Source organism: Cynocephalus volans, chromosome 13 (genome assembly GCF_027409185.1).
Source record: "Cynocephalus volans isolate mCynVol1 chromosome 13, mCynVol1.pri, whole genome shotgun sequence".
Taxonomy (NCBI): Eukaryota; Metazoa; Chordata; class Mammalia; order Dermoptera; family Cynocephalidae; genus Cynocephalus; species Cynocephalus volans.
In genome coordinates this window covers 87,801,474-87,817,353 of record NC_084472.1, presented here as the reverse complement: position 1 = coordinate 87,817,353, position 15,880 = coordinate 87,801,474, and the positions used below count along the sequence as shown (strand labels likewise).

The following is a 15,880-nucleotide window of genomic DNA, read 5'->3' as shown; positions in this document are numbered from 1 at the left end:
TGTGCAGGTAAAAGTTAGAATTAGCAGTCTTGATCTTTAGGACCCTGGAGGGCTGGCCTTTAACTGGCATCTGGAAATTGGAATGTTCCCTACACTAATAAGGTTATTTGGCCCACCTGGAGCTCTAAACAGCTGGTTTTCTTCAAGGAGTCTGAAATTTTGGTGGTTGTGGTGGACAGAGGATATACCTCCTTGAGCAGCCCCAATAAAAGCCTTGGACGCTGAGTCCCTGGGCAGGAATAGTGCACATACATTGATGCATTTTGCTGCTGGAGAAAAGAGCATCCTGCTCCATGTGACCTCACTCGGTGGGACAGAAAGAAAACAGGAAGCCCGTGCGTGAACTTTTCCAGACTCTGCCTGATGTGTCTTTTTTCCTTTCTGATCACTGCAATAAACTATAACCATGAGAATAACTAGTAGATCACCAACATGGCGGTGGGTAGTGAAACCCCTTGAAAAAATGTCAGAGATGACATCGAGTTTGTAACGATGCAATTGTGAAAATTTATAAGATTTATAAGATTCCAATTTTCCTATGACAAAATTCTTGGCTAACCAATTAGTGTAAGGAAAAACATGAAGTACATAACACTTACAGATACACTGGAGGAAGAAATCTTTTAAGATACTGACACTCCTCCCAATAGCTTTATCAAATCTTACCCTAAGGACATAAAACAATGTGGAGAAATACTGTGCCTCAAATTCTAATATTTTTGTAGGACGGTGCCATTTATAATTAACACTGTGTACTTTCACTGAAGTAATGCAGAAATATTACTTTAGCTGTATTTTTTTTAATTGAACATTTTAATTTTAGTGACTCAAATGGTAAAAGCAAAGCAACTGAATACTGTATTTTCTGGATACTTCCGTGTCCATGCTAAATTCCATTTATGCACAAACATTCTGATCTCTGAAACATCTGATTGTTTTATTTAACCTACACATGTTCATGAATGTTACCATATTTGAGAAATTATCAAGCACATAGGTTTGTTTAAGAAGAGCTAGACTTGTATATTTTATTCTACTTTCTTTCTCATGGAACTACTAAATAAAGTCATAAAAGTCAACCTCTTTTGTACAGACTCAACATATTGACAAGTCGAATGTGTGATTCTGGAATCTATAGGTGCTAATAAGGCCACATTTTTGAAAAAACTTTAATTTTTAAAGTAAAAAATTTGACTGCTAGGAAGAGATATAATGGCAGTGAGAACACTAAGAAGTAATATTCAATAAAAGCTTATTTATAAATAAGAAATTAAATCTTTATGTAAGTCAATTTTTATGCCCGTCACAAAAAACAATGAATGAAAAATTCTTATACCTCATACTTGTGACAGTTGTTCTAAAAAGAACTGAACTGCCATTGTAAAATGACAACCATATTTTAAAAACAATGCCTTTTTAAGAAAGACAAGTGAAAAATAACATAAAGAAAGAAGCGTTTTCCTAGGTGAAAGCAGCAAACAGTTTGCACTCTTCTGCTGTGTGTGGAGGGTGGACAGAGAAGTGCAGCTGGCCTACCGATAGTGCAGTGCTCTCCGTTCCATCCCTGGCTGCATTCGCACTTGCCGTCCTTGCAGGTCCCGTGTTCGGCACAGCGGGGGTGGCAAGCTCTTTGACTACATGCTGGGCCTGTCCAGCCTTCTTCACAGCGACAAGTCCCCCCCATGCAAACACCATGTGAGCCACAGTCCACAGAGCATATTTCTATATTGAAAAAAGAGGAAGCAGAGCAGGAGAGAAGAGAGGCAGGGAGTGAGAGAAGGGGAATGAATAAGCAGTGCTACACCTTCAACTCAAACTTGTTCAAGTGAAAAACAAAATCATTGGAAATAAATCAAAACTATCTGTATACTAAGTAAATTTCAGCACTGACGACTAGAAACTATAAATGGGAGAATTTTTATTCCTCATTTAATTTATAGGCTGCTGTAATTGCACATAATACACACAGGACAATTTTGTTATAAATAATTTTATATATATTTATGTAAAATATATATATTATATAATATATATATACGATAGTCATTTTATATGTACATAACCAAGAGTATCTTTTGGCAGCCAAGAAAACATACATAATACACACACACACACCATGTTAATTAAATATTTCAGTATCTAAACATCTCAGGTATTTACTTGGTTTTGGGTTTTACACATATAGTAAGAACTGCAAAGGGGTTACTTCTAATGCCACCATTAAAATTTTTAAAATATTCAGAAACTTTCATTAAGAAGAATCTATTATAGTCAGTACTTCAGCTTGCTTCTGACACACAGACATACTGGTTACATAAAATAAATTGGTTTTCTTATTCAGTAAATTTATACTGTTGATAAATAGTAGAGAGCCAGTTTAATAACTATTGACTCATTTGAAAAACAAGGGTTTTCAACAACTAGAGTTACTGAAAGGAACACAAGTGACCAAATGACTTCAAATAGTATAATACCAGATGGGTTCTTTAAAAATAATTCAGATGTCTGAAGTATTTTTTTTTTCTTAAAGCTTTCTTCAACGCTTTATTTAACTATACCCAATTGAGAGAGAGGGAGAGGAAGAGGGGGAAGGAGGTTTTGAAGAGTATTTTAATTTTTATTCTTTACATATAAAGTTAAAGTTAACTAGAGTCTTTTTCCTATGATGTAAGACTATTGTTTAGTTTTGGTTTTCTTGCAAAAATAGAGATGCTGAACAATAAAAACTCATTTCTAACAAACAGAAAAATGGACTATAACCTTTTAAGAAAAAAATTTAAAATAGGAATTGTTTATGTAGTCACATGCTTTTATTTTCTCCAATTATTCCCCAAGTAACATTTCCTGGAACCATAATTATCTACCTCATAGACTAAACACCATATCAAGGCACTGTAAGAACTGTAACAACTCTTATAAACGACATCTAGAACTATTAACTGGAAAATAGTGTGTGGGGCTTTTTTTTTTAATGCCACATTTTCTATCTCCTTTGAATTAAATTTTTGATTAAGAGATCCAAGATGGTTTGATTAACTTCAGGGCAACATAACATCAACTCAGCTCCAGAACAGAGAGCTTTCTTTCTGAGGTACCCTTTTCATGGAAGCTAATCAATTTTTCATTAGGGTGAAGGTGTTTATCAGCGTCTAGCACACTAGCTTTGAGCAAGGTGCGTCAATCTTTGTAATGAACTTATTAATTAGACTTAATTTAATTGAAGTGGAATTGAAGGGCTAATTAATGGACAAACTGCCGATGAAGATAGAGGGTAGCTGTGCTGCTTTCAAACCTATAAACTTTCTGATAAAAATAATTCATTTCTTCTCTTTTAGCAGCTTAACCAAATGTTTCTTCAGGTGTAAATCTACTCTCTTATTGAATTTAGATATCTGAAGGTCATTTCCACAACAAGAAAAAAAGTGTTTTCCTTTAGGATTCATTTAGTTAGAAATTCAGTTACACTGCTAGTAAACTTTAATTGACAAATGTAAATTAACAACAATGTTTTTATAAGCTTTAAATGAGAACCGTACAATAGCCACATAAATTTGAGACCCATGAGAGTGTATATTTTCACGGGGTGAACATAAGCATATTTGAGATCTTTACTATCAATTCTAGGTAAGTTTTCTGTCTTTTTGCAGCCAATAGCAAAGTTTAATAAAGATTTTTTTCTGTACTCAATTGCTTTCTTCAAAAGAAGTGTATTGTATTCATTATTCAACTCAACATATTGAGAGTTTAAATGTTAAGTTTCTGTTTTGCACTGAGGAAATAAAAATGAAAATGACAAAAATCTCTGCTCACTATGACTAAAGAGTCATTTTGTACACAGGTAAAATTAGATTTTCAACTAGCAAAATAATTACATCAGCATGAAAAAAATTCAGTCTAAATATGTAAAATAATGATATGTGATTTGGGCAGCCAATTTAATCTTTTAATTAACATACTTTTTTCCTGCAATTCATAGCAGTATTATGTTATGAAGAGGACTGAATTACCTTCTGAGCTATTTAGTATCAATTACAAACTACTCTTTTAAAAATAATTCAGGTAATGTATTATAATAACTTGATATGAAACAAAAAAAGGGACTATTACGCTTGTTCCTTTCCTACATGGATAACTGTGGGAAGCAAATCGAAATGACAATATTTCAAGCAGGTATTATTTTATAGCTAGTATTATTATACCTATTTTACTGATGGAGGCATAAGAGACCTGAACCAAATAGCTTTACTATGTAAGTAATTATCTCTATAAAATTTAATTGGATATATTTTGTGGCAAGAATTTTTTTGTATAGAAGCTGGAAATGTAGATAAACTCAACAGGAAGAACTAAATGCCTATTTTGATTCATGTAATTATAAAATAAATTGTTAAGAAGAGAGGACAAAACACGTTAACGTGTTATTTAAAATAATGCCATGCACCCATGCTTGATAAATGTTGGTTGGTTGGTAATGATTTCCTAAAACTCTTTAGCGAGACATTCAAGGCCCTCTATAATCCAGTCCCCAATTTTTATCCTATACATGTTACTTGCTCTAGTAGTTACGAATTTTCTAACAGTTTGTTTCCCCAGCAATCCAGAGATTTACAGCCAAAAGATGAGGGAGGAAGAATAAAATAGGAAGGAAGAAAGGACTGAAGGAAGGAAGGATAGAAATGTGAGTGGGAGGAAGAAAGAAAAGTTATCTGTTTAGTGTATTTATTTATGGGTTCAACAGAAATTTTTCATCAGTAGTACAAATTAACCTATAGAAAACTTTCTTTAGTTTGGGCTTCCAGGATTCAATTTATAGTAGGTGAAAAGTAGCAGATAAATCTGTCATGAAGATATTGATTTACAGGGTAGCAGAGACGTCACCTAAGTTTCTCAAAATTCCAGAAAAGAGTGATTTGTAAAAATCTTTCTTTGTTTCACTAAAAATAAGCAGTAACTACCTAGCAAGATTTCATTTAGTTTTATGCCATTAAGTCATAGTAATAGAAGAAATAATTTGCATTTCATAAATTTCACATTTGGGGAACCATATCCAATCAATACTTCTATGTGAAAGCTCCTCTTAATTGATGAGGAATTAAGTATGACAAACTACAATTAGCCTTTAGAATACTACTGACATAATTACTACTATCACCACCGCTGCGACTTCTATTAGTGACTGATACTTAATGAGGACATGTCATGTGTAAGGCATATTCTAAGTGCTTTTCAAATACTAACTCATTGAGTCCTTACCACAAATGCATAAAGTAGTACTATTATAATCCCCATTTTACAGATTAAAAAACTGAGGCACAGAGGAATTAAATAACTTGCCCAACATAATACAGCTACTGAATGGCCAGGCCAAAATTTGAACCCAGGCAGTTCAGCTCGAGTGCAGGTTTAGACAAGAGGACAATCAGTGTGGGCAGAATTAAGAACAGACGGACTCCTTCATTGATTCTAAGCTTTATGCACCGTGTTAATTACTCAACACGACTATTAAAATCTGTCCTTTTTCTTTTGCCTTTCTCCTCTCTTTTTCTTCTTCCTCCTCCTTCCCCACTTCTTTTCCTTCTCACTGTTCTCATGCTTCCTTCCCCCCCTTTTCTGTATTACTTACTTTTGCTGAGATAGTTTGAGTATCCAAACAGAATTCATCGTCACCTTTATTTCTCTCGTCTTCTCTCTCATTGCCTTCCCTACATCCTGCCTCTTCCATCAGCATTACCCCTTCCCAGCTTTTTTGCCTCATTCAGAGACATTAAGATTGACCCCAATTTCCTTTGCTTCTGACTTATTTATAGCTCTTCTCACCAAGCTTCTAGATCCTATTTTTTCAGCAAGTCTTGTCTATTTTTCCTTTAAAATGTCCCTCAGATTTATCCTTTTCATTTATACCAACTCCAAGCTAATTCATGCTCTCATCACCTCACGCTTCTGGGAAAGTCCGCTAAGTATCTTCTAGCTGTCAAAGTCCCACTCTTCACGCTCTTGACATATGGTCCATCTGACAGCTCTCCTAAAACACGACTCTCATCATATTACTGAGCACATCGTTGTTATTTGTGAATTCTTCATTGTCTAAAGGATCATTTCTAACTGCAGCCCCCATAACTGGGCCAAAACCAATTTTACCTCCAAATATTCTTTTTCTTCCCACTGTCCCATGTATACAATAATATTTTCACAGTTGCATCTTTGCTAATAGTAGCTGCAGTGGTGGTGCTGGTGGGAACTATATTTAGAATTTATTATGGGCCAAGTGTTGTATTAAGTACGTTATACACATTAATTCAAGTAATTCCCATAGCATTTCTGTAAAGAACATCCTCTGATTTTACAGACAAGTAAACTGAGGCATATGGTAATTTGCCTAAGGTTACACGGATATTAAAAAAGTAAAGATTGGGTATGAACCCACACATCCGATTTCATAGTCCATGCTTTTAAGTACTTTCTGATACTGTTTCCCCAGTCAAAAAATATCCCTCCCTGCCCCCTACCACCAGAATCCTCTTTAAATGAAGGCAAGAAGTTAAAAATTCTCCTTTAAAACTTTCAGTACTCATCAAGGTGGGCTCATTCCTCTCAATGTCCACTGAATTTAGCATATTATTCCATGTAACACTCGATATAATATCAAACTAGAATGTACTGGTTTCTAATTATTTCAAGTGTGTTCATCTTATCTCCCCAATTAAACCATAATCTTCTACATTAGAATGGCATCTTCTCAAACTGTGACAGAGTGGGTCATGGAATTAGCTCATGGATTGTAACTGGAAGTTTACAAAATTACAATAGACTTGGAAAAAATCAGTGCGTATCACTTTGTAAAATGTTTGTTTAGTTACGTGAGTATGTGCAAGTACAGTTATAACAGGTTACAATGTAAAGATGTATTTTGAAAGCCACTGTTCTAGAAGGCAGGCACTGTTCATTATTCTTTTATTCCTTTGGGGACTATCACAATGCCACGCACATAGTAGGTTCTCAATAACAACTGGGCTAATTAAATAAAATTACTACCTGCCATATCTATTATAATCATATTACAGTTAAAATCTCAGTGTTGAGCCATCATACACATCATAATCTCTATATATGTATACTTTTACTTGTGATCATGTTTAGCCTATGATGTCAAATATTTTATTTTTAATTGAGACTTCTCTGCTTATGTGCTTAAATTCTCAAGCTGTATGAATGCCTATCAGGAGGCTAATTTTGATGAGTAGTTCCATAAAGTGAGCTTTAAGAAGACAGAGTATCTTACACAATTGAAATGTTATTCTTTCCATAATACTAAAGGGAAATTTTAACGGCAAATTGGCTAAGCCTGTTTCTTTCCTTTTTTAAAAAACCAACTACATTTCAATACTTTTCATATTTAGTTCCATAAATAATCACTTTATTAAAATTTGTATTAAATTTAATAAGTGTATTTTAAAAATTAAAATATCATCTTTAGCTAAACAATATTAAGCACTCAGTTGTCCTACATTTATTAACCTCACCATTTGAGCAATCTGGGCCAGTCCAATTAGGGTCACAAGTACAGGAGCCACTTTCTTGAAGATATGTTCCGTGACCAGAGCACTGGTCTGGACACATGGTCTTCAGTATTTCACAATTGTTACCACCCCATCCTGGATTGCAGTGACATTCCCCATGGGTACACACACCATGATTAGAACATCCAGGGTCCAGACAGTCAGCTAGTGTAAAGAATAAAAAAAAAAATAATTTTATTAAGTCAAGAAGATCTCATAGTACATGCAGAAAAAAAGAAACCCTAATTTATAGGAGCATTTTGGATAGTCAAATATTTATCCACCATTTTCAAGAACCTGTTTCTGAAAATGCAAAGAATAATAATACAATAAAGCATTAAGAACCAGCCAAATGCCATTAAGGTAATTGAGACTCTTGCAAGGATTTGTTATTTTCACGAATTACATACATATGCTCTTGAAGTTTCAGACTATTGCTCTCTGTTCTGCCTTAATCAGACAGTAATAAGTACTGCCTTCTCTATAGCAAAATCTGTATCAGCCGACCTAATCCATGACCACTGAGTACTGACAGCTGTATTGGATCCTCCAACTGTTTGAGAAATAAATGAGTTGTGCACTCTCTATCCTTCTTAATTCACTTTAATGTGCTTTAGATGACGAGATTTAATTTAGCAATTTGACTGAATAAAACTTTACACTTGTAGGGTCAATGGCCTGAAAATTTAATTCCAGAGACTTAATTGCATCACTTTGTGCCTGCAGATCAATAAAATCAATTTGATTGAAGAACAGAAATGGTGCCTTTTTGCTTTGTGAAAAAACAATTCAACTGTACTTTACAGTATAGTAGTATCTTTACTCTTATCATCATATACTTTTATGGAACAGACCCATGATGTTGTACATTTTCCCCTACTGTATTATGCTCAATATTCTGTCTTTCTAGAGATGCCAAAATGCCAGATTTAGAAGATAGCAACAGTGTGAAAATTTGTAACAAGAAAAAAAAAAAAAACAAAAAACAGTTCACTGGTGGTTTCAAGGAATGTTTGCTTACTTTCTCAGTAAGTAAAAAGAAAAAAAAAAAGATTTATTACGCTGCTGAAAAAGAGCAAAGAGACTCTTTGGTATTTGTTCTTTTTATCAGTTAAAATGTTAATAAAACAATGCATTCATAAATATGGAGACTGAAATTACTTTCATTAGGAGGCATATAAAAAGAGATCCATCGGCCAAACTAAAGATTACAGATATAATCTGTTTCTTTATGAAGATAACAATAGATTTCTGTACATAGTCACACATTTACCTTCTTCACAATTTTCTCCTTTGTATCCTGAGTTGCAAGCACAAGAGCCCATGATACAAATCCCACGACCCCCGCACTGCGGGTCAATGCACTGGGTAGTCGGCACATCACACTCGGTGCCTTTCCAGCCGCTGAAACACAGGCAGCGGCCCTTGGAGTACTGCCCATTGCCGCTGCACAGCACTGGACAGGCTGCTGTGAAATAAAACACGACAGAAGAATTAACAGCCGCATTTTCCATCGAGCTTCCGAAAGAAAAGATACATTGCTGGAACAACTAATATACCAGGTTTTCCCCCTTTCTTTCCTGTCTTGGTAGTTTTCTGAATTACTTGGGCTTCTACAGCTTATTTATATCGGCTTAAGAGAAGAATCCAACTCGCTTACCTCTCGAACAATCCGGACCCAGAAATCCTGGAAAACAATGGCAAGTTCCAGAAACACACTCTCCATTTCCATGGCAATTCCGGGGGCATTCCACCACAGATTCTGAAGAAAAGAAAAGGAAAGAACACTTGTGGTATAGCCTGCCTCTTGCAAAAGATAAACTGTGTCACTTTGATCATTTTAGCTAAGTAGTAAAGGAAGTATGGGTGGACAGCTCTACAACCAAAAGAAAAAAAAAAATCATTCATAGTAGATTATTCGAATAGTACAGCAAAGCACTGTCACTTCAAATGCAGATTTTTAAAGTGTTTTCATCATGTACTCTCCTCCCCCAAGGTAATTCCAAATAATATTTTCCTCCAGTGCTTCATGGTCTGTCACATATTCATAAATAAGCCATTCAGAAATATTTCTCACATTTTACCTAGGCTTTAACACCCCAGGATTCACTCAAGATTGATAAAGATAATTTAGTTTCTATTCAACAGTGTTTAGTCTGTAGCCTGGAAAAAGATGCTTTGAAGAAGGTTCTTACCTATAACAATGGTATTAAAAGACACCTGCTCTGCATTTTTCCCATCATTATAAAAAGCCAGATGCCAGATTCCAGAATCCAAGTACTGGATAAAGCCGGCCTCGTGAAGACTGACGGATCTTGCCTGTCGCCCTGCTCTTTCCGACTCAAGCATGTTACGCTGCTCTCTTGCAATCAACCTGCTGCCATCCAGGAGCTCCACAAAGTCGTACTGGGGACAATGAAAACTGTTTTAGTTGTCAGAAATATAATAGTGTGGCAGCTTCTCTCTTCTTATTTCTTCAAGCTTTTCTCCTTTGCTCTAGCAAATACAATATTAGACAAAAGTTCCTGATTGACAGGCCCAAATGGAGGAAGTCTTCTATGCACAGCATTTACAGGGATGATGAAAACTATCTACTTGTACACTGCTGTCGTATTTAAATGTCAAAGATCTTTTTTCCCTTACTGGGCAATATGATTTCCAAGTTTATTTAATTCTCCTGACTGATAAAAACTTGGACGAGTTTAGGCAGTTTGGGGATACAAGCATAAAATCTACATGAATTTACATTTCAAACCCAGCAGCCTTATTTTATTAGACCATTAGATAATCTCTTAATGTCTTCTCCTCCTATTTCACTCATGTAGTAACAACTACTGTTGAATATTTACTCTGTGCTGGGATTATTTTTAATCCTCAGAGGAACCCTTTTAGGGAGGCATTAATATTTACACTTTCAAGATGAAGGACACTGAATCCTGAGGAGCTTCCACAGGGTCAGACACCTGATTAAGTGGCAGAGCTGGTCTGTGAACTCAAGTGCACTTTGCTCCAAAGCTTGGGCTGTTTCCACCACACCCACCCTACCTTTTTTTCTGGGACCCTGATGCAACCATCCCAAACATCATGGAGAAACCTAAGGGTTATGGTTAGCTTAAAAACCATAACAAGATGCCTTTACATCTTTGATCAAAAGTCTAAAAAAAATCAAGCAACAAAAGGGTGCTGAAGAGATAGCAATAACAGCAGCAATTGTGCCTGATTATTATTATAAAGACAGTCATGATTAAACCTAATTTTTGTTTTAGTAAGATTAATCATGAACAGTGGGTAGCTAGAAGAATTTAACTGGAGAATTTTTTTATTATTTATTTTTAATTTTTTTATAGAAACATATTGATTACAGATATTTGTGGGGTATAGAGAGTTGAATTTCAAGGCATGTATGCAATGTGTGATGATCAAATCAGGGTAATTAGCATATTCATCAATACAAAATTTAATAAAATTTTGAGATGAGGACACTCAATCTCCTCTCTTTTAGCCATTTGATAACATGCAGTAAATTATTGTTAATTATAGATGCGCAGCTCAACCGTACACCAATAGAACTTACTTTTCCTGTTTAGCCATTTTGTGTCTATTAAGCAACCTCTTACTATCCCGCCTTCCCCTTTCCCACCTCTAGTATCTACAGTTCTGCTTTTTTAACTGGAGAAGTTAAAAAACAATTAAAAATATGGAATGTGATTGGTGACAGTGGCCTAAAATTTTGTAATCAGTGAATTTGGAAGACATCGAAAAGACTTCCCAACATAGTTTCAAGAAACTTTTTAGATAACAGTTTCTTAAAAGTAGCATGATTCAATTTCTACAGACTGTTACCGAGTTTTCATTTTATTCCTGAGACAGATTTCTGGTGGTGAAAAGTATACTACGGTACTCTACTAAATATTCATTATTACAGAACTATGTATGTGAATCATCAATAGTCTGCTTTCTGACAGATTCTTAAACAGAATTTCATCGGAGTTCTATTTAAGAGAAAGATTATTGTAATGAATTTCTTAATCCAATCAAATTGGAATAAAAACTGTTGTTGGCATTTTTGAAAATCAGTTGCTACCGTGCTCATCATAGACCTCTACTGTTATTATTGAACAGAATTCAGAATAGCTAATTTGGTTTCTGACTTTTTAAAATTTTTATTTAAATGCAAAAGCACTTTTTGTTCTTTTGTGTACTAAAACTGCTTTACAACATCATTCAGCTGTGAGAAATATCCAAAACGGTATAACTCAATTAGCATCCAAAAATTTTTTTCGTTTATATCTTACAAAGATGAAAATAATGACTGGTGTGTATACTTAATGTGCAAAAATTTAACTAGGATTCTATGCCAAAATTATCAGAACAAAATTAATTCAGCAGTTTTTAAAGGTGTCTCTATCTCAAAGAGGCCATTCATTTCCTCATCATATTTAAATATTTATATTAGCATGGCAAAGGTACAGAAAAAGTTTCTTTTTACAGCCCAATGCATATAAACATTTTTCTCCCCTAACATTAAACACAGTAACTGAAAAAGTGAAAGGGAGGAAATTTTGAGTTTTAATTGGTCTTTCGCATTCAAAATCATATTCATTATCCTAGAAATTGCCATTTGCATCACACTGTGAACGATAAAATAAGGCTGGGGGGGGTAGGCTTATGGTGATGGTGGGGAGTAGCTGACAGTTTTTGAATATCTACCCAGTTGTAGGCTATTTCGTAGGGGCGTTTCACACATGGCTTTAGGAAGGCTATTCATATACCTAGAGAAAAGTTCACTACTTAACACTAAAACTATCTCTATCAAAAATAACCAAATTATTTTTGATAGAAATATTTAATGATCTTTGTTCTTTGAGGGTAAAGTGATCACTTACGGGCTGAGTTTTGCTTTGTAATACCTATTCATAAGATGGAGACTTTTTTTGGGAGGGGGAGGAGTGTTAAGATCTTATGCTATTTTTAGGATAAAATTCTTGGGCTAACTCTTTAGTCTCACTATTTGGGGGAAGCTATAATGAGACAAAGTTTACGCTTGACAAAGGTTTCATATCAATTGAAACTATCAGTACAAATGTTCCCTTTAATGGTATTTTTCTCATGATTTAATATTATTACCAAATATACATGCTTTAAAAAATCCTTCTCATTTAAAGTTGCTTTAAACTACAACATATTAACAAAGTTCATCACAAAATTAACTGGAGAAAAGTTTGGCCATGTTGGTTGTATTTATGTTGATTATCTAACAGAACATTTAAAATGCAAATAGATTTTTTTCAAGTATATTGGTGGATCACTTCTGAACATTTAGACTATCCATATGTTTAATTCAATTCTGTTATTAAAATGATGAGAATTCAGAATCTATAAATACTTAACTGTGTCCTTAAATCAACTTTTTGGTGGTGGCATAGTCTTCTTCCTTTAAATCATTGGAATATAGAGAAGAAAGAGATTTTAGAGATCATCTGATCCAACTCTCTCATTTTACCCATAGACACTAAGACTCATAAAAGTTCATTGATTTGTGCAAGGTCACAAAGTCAAAAAAGTGGTAGGGATGTACTTAGAACACAGGTTTCCAATTCCTGTTCTAAAACAGTGCTCAGGCAAATGCACTAAAATGCCCGAGTACACTTAACCGTAAAGCACTGACCTGCTTTCTTTGGCTTCTAACTGTCCAGGAGAAAGAACTGAGCAGCAGGGAGAAGAAAATCAGTTGATTTGTCGGCAACAATCAAATGGACAGTTTTATAAAGGGCCACAAAGACTTTCAAAACTCAAGTGACTATTCTGAATGGCTGGCCAATCCTAATTATTTCAGGTTGATTTATTTAATGTTCCCCAGAAACAAAAAAAATGTTCAATTTGGGCTGCTTTATAGCATATTTCATGTTTAAACACTGAACTCTGAAACAGTTGTTTGCTCTGTTGATCTTGAATAAGCCAGAGGAAGGAATTCTAATAACTGTGGAAGCTTAAGAAAATGCATAACCTAATTCAACACATACATCGTGGTAGAAAAGAAAGTGGATATCCAGCATATTGTGTTTAAATACTAGAAGAATTATGAGAAAAACTGAAACTGGGAAATCTTTTATTTCCCTAATCTTATACGTTATATAAAACTTGGCAAAGAATCAACTCTAAGTCTTTAAATAAACCTTTTAAGTGCACAACACAATAGACAACTTTTATCTGAAATTATTTTCTGGAATTTATAAGTTACATACATGCTCATTCTTGTGCTTAGCTTAAATGTGTATTTCTTAAATTATACATTTATTCATGTATGTGGTTTCAGTGGAAAAAGTTTTTCATACTTCATTGGACTATTGCTATAAATACAATCTATCTGCTATAATTGAAGTTATAGAAGCCTACTTTCATTTAAGAAAATCTGGTTATTATATCCTAGTCAGTGTCACCTATAGCATGAACCAAAGTCAAATCTAAAATTTTAAATTGGACAGTAGTACACAATAAGAAGTATTTGATGTGCAAGGATTGAAAGTATTTACTTTAATAACGTACTTATAGACATAAAAATGTTAAATAAGAAAAACAACACACTAAAGCATGATAGTCAAAATTTCACAGCCATAAAATTTATATATATACATGAACCTGATCCAGAATGACATTAGAGAAAGCATGTTGAAATTCTCTTACTCATCTTTCTTTAAAGATGTGATTTCTTTATAGTATCTGAGCAGATTTTCTTCATAATTTATGTTCTTAGGTTATAGAAAAACCATTTCTCACAAAATTATATAATATAAAGTACACATGAAAATTCTCCCATCCTTATTTCATAAATCAAACTAAATCAGCATGAAATTCCATGCGTAAATAAACCGATTATCAAATACAACATCAAGCTCATCCAATTGTCAATTTTAATTAAGCAGTGATTACATTTTTGAAATTCCTCTATTTACTAACATAATAGTTGAACTTAGGAAACGTGTGAGTTCCAATTTTATGGTAGGTAATTTAAATAATTTCTCTTAGACATTAAGGGACCTATTTTAAAACAGTTTTCAATTTGCACACTATGACACAATATTAGGTTATGAAAAAGCCTGTGGAATTACTGCTAGCAGTTCTCCACCTGTGACTTCATGTGAGGGGATTTTCATGCCAGGGAATTGAATTTCAAGTCCTTTGAATCTATGATATAAGGACATTTGAGTTGTTTTGAGTACCACGGTAACGTGATCACACTTGGTTATCCACGAAAGCTCTCTTGCCTCTTTATCTCAGTGTTCATCATTTTAGATGAGGGATAGTGTCTTGAGTTGATAAAGCTCATATCATTATATTTATGTTTATGCTTCCATAATTTCTTTACTAACAGTAAATCTGGCATACGTTCAAAAAATACATTTTCAACAGAATGAATGGATGTTTGAGATACATATGATAAACATCTATTATGTGAGAGGAATAAGATCATCTGAAATTATTATAGGATCTTTGAAAGATAATTGAAAAATCCATGATGTTTTACCAGGTCTCAGATGATGCTCAAAATTCATTAAGTTACTTACAAATTTTAGTACATTTTAATCAATCAATAATGATCAAAGCAAGTTAGGAAGAAAATGTTCCTGTTTCTGACTCAAAAACCTCAAAATAAGTGTAACTTACATTCAAAATCCTTTCTACTGTAAAAGATCGATTCAAAAGTGGTTCAACAGTTAAACAAATGGCTGAACTTAAGAAAGAGAATAAATTTAAAAAATGCAAACTAGCAGTTTTCATTTTATTGACAACAAAGCTGCTCTTACCTGAGTATGGGAAGGTGGTAAGCCTTTTCGGCCATATACTCCGATCAATGCATCCTTCTGAAGAGAGATATTGAACTTAAGAAACTGTGGCTGATCAATAAAGAGCTGTGATCTCCAGAAGATCCCAGGAGGAACCTCTTGAATTGCTCTTCGGCCAATATCAAGTTCTCCAGAATCTATGGTGTTATTTTCTTGTGTAAATCCACCTAATTTTCCTGAATGTAAGAGATCCATTGATGAAGAACAAAAAATTAAAACAAAACAAAACAAAAAAGGTTTTTGAACTTTTTGTAAAAGTTCTTCTCACTAAATGTTCAGACATTTCATCTTCTGATAAATAAAATTCTCTCATTTAATTTTCATCTTAAACACTTTTTTATTAGCTATTGTTTCACTAATTCCGATTTAGCACATTGTTTAAGACATTCAAAATCCTTTGCCTTCCCCCAAGGTAAGCCTATTACTAAAGCTGTTTTCACACTTATAGTCTTTTATGATCACTTGAAACATAATTATCTT

At 34.0% G+C, this 15,880-nt stretch overlaps 1 protein-coding gene across 2 annotated transcripts in view; it reads right to left on the bottom strand.

The window, feature by feature from the left end:
- TENM3 (teneurin transmembrane protein 3) overlaps positions 1-15,880 on the bottom strand; it is a 335,936-nt gene that overhangs the window by 102,259 nt on the left and 217,797 nt on the right. For both annotated transcript variants that reach the window (XM_063077415.1, XM_063077416.1), the window contains exons 5-10: positions 15,362-15,576; positions 9,752-9,962; positions 9,217-9,318; positions 8,830-9,024; positions 7,521-7,721; positions 1,537-1,722 (exon numbers count right to left, since the gene is read on the bottom strand). In XM_063077415.1, the coding sequence (XP_062933485.1) occupies positions 1,537-1,722; positions 7,521-7,721; positions 8,830-9,024; positions 9,217-9,318; positions 9,752-9,962; positions 15,362-15,576 (1,110 nt within the window). The remainder of the gene's footprint in view (positions 1-1,536; positions 1,723-7,520; positions 7,722-8,829; positions 9,025-9,216; positions 9,319-9,751; positions 9,963-15,361; positions 15,577-15,880) is intronic.